The sequence below is a fragment of the Spinacia oleracea genome, chromosome 6 (genome assembly GCF_020520425.1).
Source record: "Spinacia oleracea cultivar Varoflay chromosome 6, BTI_SOV_V1, whole genome shotgun sequence".
Classification (NCBI taxonomy): domain Eukaryota; kingdom Viridiplantae; phylum Streptophyta; class Magnoliopsida; order Caryophyllales; family Amaranthaceae; genus Spinacia; species Spinacia oleracea.
The window spans coordinates 30,497,397-30,505,294 of record NC_079492.1 but is presented as its reverse complement, the minus strand read 5'-3'; the positions used below and the strand labels follow the sequence as shown (position 1 = coordinate 30,505,294).

The 7,898-nt window shown below is 33.2% G+C and overlaps 2 protein-coding genes across 2 annotated transcripts; one reads left to right on the top strand and one right to left on the bottom strand.

The window, feature by feature from the left end:
* The first annotated feature begins 671 nt into the window (after window positions 1-671).
* Window positions 672-4,022, top strand: LOC130463041 (uncharacterized). The gene is made up of 3 exons (XM_056832060.1): window positions 672-820; window positions 1,388-1,468; window positions 1,760-4,022. The coding sequence occupies exons 1-3, from the start codon at window positions 672-674 to the stop codon at window positions 4,020-4,022; spliced, it is 2,493 nt and encodes an 830-aa protein (XP_056688038.1).
* A 1,808-nt stretch (window positions 4,023-5,830) lies between these two features.
* LOC110776469 (cysteine-rich repeat secretory protein 38-like) lies at window positions 5,831-6,775 on the bottom strand. The gene has a single exon (XM_021981030.2). The coding sequence runs from the start codon at window positions 6,724-6,726 to the stop codon at window positions 5,983-5,985; it is 744 nt and encodes a 247-aa protein (XP_021836722.2). The 5' UTR covers window positions 6,727-6,775; the 3' UTR covers window positions 5,831-5,982.
* Window positions 6,776-7,898: the final 1,123 nt, after the last annotated feature.

The following is a 7,898-nucleotide window of genomic DNA, read 5'->3' as shown; positions in this document are numbered from 1 at the left end:
AGTAGAAACCCGCAAATTGCTTTTGTGAATTGGCTAGAAGGACATACAAGGTAAGTTTGTATATATTTCATCGAATTTTGTCTTAAATTTCAGAATTATGCTGCTTAATTAACTGGTTAAAATTGGAATTTTTTTGTGTGGTTTTGAGTCTGTTTCTTAATTCGGGAATTCTGTTGATTTTTATTATGTGCGTATGATTTATTTACAATTTGTTTTTGTTGATTCCACAATATCAATCAACTGTATTATCGATCGATGGTTATTTTTGGATGATTTTATTCTGAATTTTGGTACTTTCCGCTGTAATTTATTTGTTCTTTAATGTCTCCTTCTTCGTTTTCTGAACTTGTTCCTCTGTGTTCTTACTTCTGTGTATGCAGTTGCATCTATTTCTCTTCTAAATGCAAGTTTGTTTCCTATGAGTTCTTAATCTTAAAATTTCTAATACTAAATGCTACTGCACTATGCTTCAAATTCGGTGTTTCCCTTTTTAGAGTCACAGACCTGATTAGTAATGCCACGAGCAAATAACTTCACATATGATGCTGCTAGTTTTTTTTTTTTGGGTGCTTGGGTGTTGCTGGTGCGTGGCTGATGGTTTCGTTCTATTCAGGTGTTGGGTGCTAGCTCTTTGATGATGTGTTGTTGTTGGTATAGTCTGATGGATAGGTATGGTAACTGCTGTGTTTTGTGTAGTTGGTTGGGGTTCTGCTGCTTCTGCAGACTGTGCTGTTCTTGCTAGGTTGTGTGTGTTTTGCAGCTGGTTGGGTGTAGCTGTGGTTCTGGGTCTGGGTTTGATGTTGCACTGTTGTTGGGTCTGGTTCTAATGTAGCTGTTGGGTATGCTACTTAACACTTGTTTGTTTGTTCAACTTGATATGTTCTTCTTGTAAGTTGGGTTGCTGTCCTAGTTGGTTGTTATTGAACTATCCATATCTAAGTGAAACAACTACTCTGTATTTTCAGATGTTGGTGTGCAATATTTTGACATCAATAGAAACTATTATTGCTTAGTTTTTTTCCAATCTGATTGCCAGCAGCTTGAATGCGGGGGATATATTTAGGACACGGTTGGGAGAACATGACTGTCTTGGCTACTGTTATCTATTAATTGAAAAGAATAACTGAGTTGTGATGTAGACAAAGAGAGAAAAGCTCACTTGGGGAATTGCTTTTATTGCAATGTTTTTGTGTATCGTGTATGTTGTTAAGGATACTAATTAATTAATTCCAAGTAAAACCATAGTGTCGATTCCCTATTTTACTTATTTATGACTCTGTTCTTGTTTTTATATGCTCGATCAATATCATACTCTCTAATTCAACAATAATGATTCTGAACTTGGTTTTTGGTATTGATTTTTTGATTTTGAAATTCTGCTATGAAGCAGCCCTTCCGTTAAGCTGGTGCAGACTGAGCACATTTTGACTGCTGTTGGTTTTGGGCAAAAATTCTCTTGGAATCAAAGGTACTTCCACTCATTGATTTGTGCTTTCTTTATTGGGTTTTTGACTAACTTTATTGTTTTGATTATTTTTTGGTTTGTTGTAACTGAAATTACTTGTTATTTAAATTGGTTGTAACTTAAGTTACTCGTTATTTTTGCCCATAATTATTTTGGTATCTATGTTGAAGTTGATGTTTTGAATTGATTCCCTATTCTACTTCTTATGCCCTTTTCCTGTTTTTGTATGCTCTAGATCTCTTGACTTTTTATAGACTTTTTTGTGATCTATAGACTTTTTTTTGTGTAATTTAGGCATTGTCGTTGTGAAATATATTTAACAATGGATCAAAATTGGATGAACTTCCCTAGAGGGTCAGAAGGTTTTAAAGCTGCTTTGAATATTTTTCTTGATGGTTATTTTGCAAAGGATGCTATTGGAGGACAAACCTTTTGCCCTTGTAAAAAGTGTTCTAGGCGTTTTTGCCATTCTAGAGACGTCATTTATGATCATTTGATTGTTGACGGATTTGTAAAGGGATTCAGGGAGTGGGTCGTTCAAAGGGAAGCATCTTCATCTACAAGTAACGATATGTCTGGAATTAATGATCAAAATACATATGATGATATCGATGGTTTATTACATGATACTTTTATTGAGGTGGAAGAAGGTTTAGATGGAGATCAAGGTGTTCCAAGTGAGCCAAATGAGGAGGCTAGAAAGTTTTATAAGCTAGTAGAAGAAGGGAAGCAAGAGCTTTATCCGGGTTGTAAAACTTTCTCAATGTTATCCTTCATAATCCGTTTATTTCTCTTCCAGGTCCTTAATGGCTTAAGCAATGCGGCCTTTGGGGATCTCTTAGAGTTATTAAGAGAGGCGTTTCCTATGGCTCGACTTCCAAAATCCTATAACGAATCTAAGAATATAATCAAGGATTTGGGTCTTGATTATAAAAAGATACATGCTTGTCCCAACGATTGCATTCTTTACAGGAAGGAGTATGAAGGAGCTGATGTTTGTCCCAAGTGTGAAACATCAAGGTGGAAGTCTAAGAACGTCCCTGCAAAGGTTTTGAGGCATTTTCCTTTGAATCCTAGACTCCAAAGACTTTTCATGTGTTCTAAAACAGCTGAGTCAATGGTTTGGCATGATAAAGAGCGAACAAAAGATGACAAAATTAGACATCCAGCAGATGCACAATCTTGGAAGGACTTTGATGAGACGTATCCTGACTTTAAAAAGGAACCAAGAAATGTTCGACTAGCTCTTGCCAGCGATGGATTTAATCCATTTGGAACTATGAGTGTTGCTCATAGCACATGGCCTGTTGTGTTGATTAATTATAACCTTCCACCCTGGTTTTCTATGAAACCTGAATATTTTATGCTGTCTTTGTTAATTTCGGGCCCTAAGTCTCCTGGAAATGACATAGATGTTTATTTGCAACCGTTGATTGATGAACTGAAGGAATTATGGGAGTATGGGGTTGAGACATATGATGCATTTAAAAAGCAATCATTTCAATTGCATGCTGCTTTAATGGGGACGATAAATGATTTCCCGGCTTACGCTATGTTATCTGGATGGTCTACTAAAGGAAATTATGCATGTCCTAATTGTAACCATGATGTGACACCGAAATATTTGCCTCACAGCAAAAAAAATTGTTATATGGACACCCGTAGGCTTCTTGATGCAAGTCATCCATGGCGAAAGGATAAGAAATCATTTAATGGAGAAACAGAGGATAGGTGTGGACCTTCTCCGTTATCAGGCACTGACCTAGTAAATGAGTTAGAGAACTTTGTAAATGATTTCGGGAAACCAAAGAAAGGTGGAGGAAGTAAAGGTCCATGGAAAAAGAAACCAGCTTTTCTTCAATTGTCATATTGGCCTAATATCAAATGTCGTCATAATCTTGACGTCATGCATATTGAGAAAAATGTTTTTGACAATATTGTTGGCACGTTGTTAGAAATTCCAGGAAAGTCTAAGGACCACAACAATGCGCGTCTTGATTTAGTGGCCCTTGGCCTAAAGCCAAATCTCCACCCTTATCTTTCTGATGATGGCAACCACATGTTATTTCCACCGGCACCTTATACAATGGGTAATGAAGAGAAGGATTTGTTCCTTAAAGTTATTAAAGAAACAAAGTTACCTTCTGGGTATGCATCGAATATAGGGAGATGTGTACAAGTTAAAGAAAGAAAGTTTGCTGGTTACAAAACTCATGATGCACACGTTGTGCTTCATCACTTGCTTCAAGTTGCTGTTAGAAAAACATTGCCAAAACCTGTAGCAGTACCTTTGATTAGATTGGGTAATTTTTTTCGGGGTATATGTAGTAAAATTGTCGATCTTAAAGAATTAGACAGATTAGCATCTGAAGTGGTTGATGTAATTTGTCAATTCGAAATGATATTTCCTCCTGCTTTCTTTGATATTATGATGCATTTACCCGTTCATTTAGTAGAGGAAATCAAATTTGGTGGACCTGTGCAATATCGATGGATGTACTTTATTGAGAGGTATCTTGGTAGGTTGAAGTCATATGTCCGAAATAGGAGTAACTAAAACACAAGCCAAAAAAAAAAAATCATTTAAAAGACACAACTAGTTTAACAAATCTCTATTCGTAGTACGGAAAAGTTAGTATTCACTTTCTTTCCTACAATGGTTTCTATAATACGAAGTATTATTTACAATTTCCTTTATGGTGTATTGGTTTTTTCGGATGGAGTCGATTCATGTGTTTGAATGACTAAGAATTTGAAATCTGGAAAGCCCATCATTTTAAGAATTTGAAATTACAAATCAATTGTTGTCATTTGAAATTATCTACATCGAAGTTACGGTCACATTGCATTATCCGGGCTATACCCCCCATCATCTTCCCCGACTCTCTTTCTCTCTCCTCTCATGAAGCCATATTTGAGTTTTCTCTCTCCTCTTTCTTCATTTGACCACAACTACCGGGTACTCGCCAAATTTCCATACCCGCCGATCTTATTATGCACAAGGTTATATCGGCAATTGTAACTTCTAAAACTAATTTGGGTCCAAATTTTTCTTTGAACTTGAGAATTTTATGGGAAAATTAAACTCGTGGAAAGGGGAGATTGAATGGCCGAATAATTTTGGGTTTTATTTCCCTCCACAAATATAATTGATTTTTGGACATTATCTAATGAAATTATGATAAAAAGAGTGTTTTTATTTCCGGATGATGATGATGATGAAGATAATGTATTTATGTCTTTATAATACAATGAGAAATCAAGGATAAACATATGTGATCTATTTAATTCCAAAGTGTTACGAAACACCATGCTGACTTGAAATTATGGATTAAAATTTTTGGTAACTACCTTAAAAATACACAATTTTTGTATTCACTACCTTGTGAAAATTATATTATTTACTACCTTAAAGCATATTTTTGTTTTTAATCACTACCACTTTATAGTTTTCTTGTTTAAAGTGATTCAATACTCATTCTTGTCATTTATGTGCAAGGATTCCATAGATATCTTGCTTTTAAAATTTTGTAAAAGGTAAACTGAAATGAATAATATTTGTAAAATTTTAAAATATTTGTGAATTATCGTACGTATTTTTTTTAATGTCGTTCGCAATGAAATCCATATAGAAAAAGAAAAATAATAAAATTTGAATCAATTTAAACGATTAAAGAACGAAATAAATATCTTAATTTTAAAATGAGAAAACTGTAAAATGGTAGTGATTTTGAAAAAAAAAATACTTTAAGGTAGTAAATAAAAATAAAAATTTCATAAAGTAGTAAATACAAAAGTGATTTATTTTTAAGGTAGTAAATACCAAATTTTCCTTTTATTTTTATTTTTACACGTAATTTGTAAATGAATGTAAGGAGTTCAATTTCCAAAATTTTAAATGATGTGATCGAAATAAAATCAATGTTACCAAACATACCTTACATTTTTTACAGTTGAATCTATGCGAAACTTTGAGGTTCTAAATGGCCTCATTCATTACTTCTCTAGAATACGTACCACTGCTAGCTGCAACATCATTTATGGCCCCCTTTTCACATGATCCCTAAAGATATGCGTCATAACCGCTGTAGATCACATACCGTATCATTTGTACAGGTCACCTGTCTATATGTATGGACTGTCATTAATTGTATAAATGTATGTGATCACAACCAATCATTCTAGTATACATTTATTTGAGAGCAAACTTCACTAATTGACTTAAGAATCAGAGGGGATCATCGAATCACCCCCGAGTCTAGTTAACGCTTTCATTGTGTAGGGTATAGTCGGCACACAAGACAGATAAAATCGTATCAACGACACTATTATAAATACTTAATCAGAACAATAATTTTATATCAATTAAGACAAACACATTACCCTTTATTATAGGTAGGGTGGATCCAAAAGTAAATTTCTTAATTAATCATTGAAAAATCTCTCAATGAGTTGAACAATAAAGAATAAATTACATCCATCCATATAACAAAGGTTTATGATAGAATCTTAATTTCCTAGGAATTGACAAAAGGGTATAACTCATATCTCATGTTACAACTCCCACCTATTATCCTCCCTCCTCTTTTTCCATAACAACAATTTGGCAGCTCACGTATGGCTTCATCCAAACAAATTTTGCAAGCTTTATTCGACAAATCTTGGGTACACTGAGTTGATCCATATAAGTTTGTAAATGTATCGAGCTTCATGCTTCCAAATGAGAAACGTTCCTTAGTGTTAGCACTCTCGAGAGCTAACTTACTCAATAACCCCTTAACGTTTTGGTTAAATAAATTAGGATCATGACTTACGTTAGCAACATTCAACAAATAAAATTTGTTTTTGGTATCAATTTTACCAAAGAAACTTTGGTCTAAATACTTCAACAAGCAATCGTCATACCATATAATTGCCCCTTTGTTATAAGGGCAAATCTTGCGAAGTTCGATACTAGCATGTCGAACACATGCGTTACACTTCGGGGATTTTACATCTCCTCGGCAGAGAGAAATTCCAAAGAACCAAGACGGACGTATTCGAGATACTGCGTGCGAAAATCCTAGAGGAGAAATATCTCTCTGCAAATTACCCAAGAGTGTGTTAAGGTTCTTTTCATAGATGGTATTGGAAGTGAAATTTCCGGTGGTGGATGAACAAAAGTGATAGAGTGGTTGTACCGCTGAAACTCTAATGCTAGTTTGGAGAAGGAAAGTAAAGGATAATAACAAAATAAAGTATGTAATATTAATGTTAGACATGATGAAATGTATTGCAAGAGATATTTGGTAGAGATTTTGAGGTTATATGAAAAACCTGTTCAATATATAGGCACTTTTTTTATAAATAAATATATTAAAAGGTAAATAATACATCAAAAGTTTGATTCAGATTTACATATAGATTATTAATATATGCCGTACTTTGTGGCATTTCTATTTTTGGAGGATTTAGGATTCAAAAGTTTCTAATTTTTTTTAGTTGAATTTGTTTCATCTAATTAGTGGTTATCTTAAAATTAAGTTTACATTTATTTTCTTTTTTGCGAAGGAAAAATCAACTTTACATTTCTAATATTCCCTTAAAAATTTATCCTCTAAAATTTATGTGATTATACATAATTCAAACTTAATGAAACTAGTGTTGATTGACAGCGCGTACGCGAGAGATATCTTGGGGTAAAAAATTTTTGTAGAAATATATTAATAATTATTTATATAAGCATCAAGTTGATGAATGATTATCTACAAATATTATTCTTAGGAATTAATATGTAAATTTAAAATTTTGTGTCAAGTCTTGTCGTATTATAGATATGCAATATAATTGGACTTAGTAAAACATTTGTAATGCTACTATTTTACTCGACATTCATGCAAACACAACTATAATAACTAAAAATTGACATCCTATGCTTTTCCTATAAAATCACATAATATAAAAAGATAAAATTATCAAAAATATTAATTAATACATTACGTGCACATGCTTTCTTGTTAAAGGGTTGCAAATGGAAGTTGGGAAACTGAGAATGGATGAAAGGAAAAGGAAGAGTACTAGTGTATAAGGGTAAATCGGTCATTACACTATTCTTAAGAGAAATTGAGGGTTTGAGGGGCAATGCAGTAAATGTACTGTTCAAAATGAGAACTTCTTACTTTTAAAAGGGTTTAGGATTTTTGTAATTTTGTTTCCAACTAATTATATTGATCTCCTTTTATTCCGGGTAATTATTTCACTTTTTAAACACTAAAGGTTTTCTAAGTATATAACCCATTAATTTGTGTTCCAAGCAAACAACTATAATGACGACACTTCATATTTCATTAGTATAGTTAAATTAATAACATATTCTATTTTTTTTATATATATAAAATCTGTAAACATGACGGAAAAAAAGGAAAGGGTGATCGTCGAGAATAGAAAAACTAGT

Bases quoted from the DNA above. Each gene is read 5' to 3' on its own strand.
- LOC130463041 (XM_056832060.1), top strand. From the start codon at position 672: ATGGTAACTGCTGTGTTTTGTGTAGTTGGTTGGGGTTCTGCTGCTTCT. The intron at 821-1,387 runs GTTCTAATGTAG...TCTGCTATGAAG, and splicing joins TTGCACTGTTGTTGGGTCTG to CAGCCCTTCCGTTAAGCTGG. The intron at 1,469-1,759 runs GTACTTCCACTC...TGTGTAATTTAG, and splicing joins AAATTCTCTTGGAATCAAAG to GCATTGTCGTTGTGAAATAT.
- LOC110776469 (XM_021981030.2), bottom strand. From the start codon at position 6,726: ATGTCTAACATTAATATTACATACTTTATTTTGTTATTATCCTTTACT.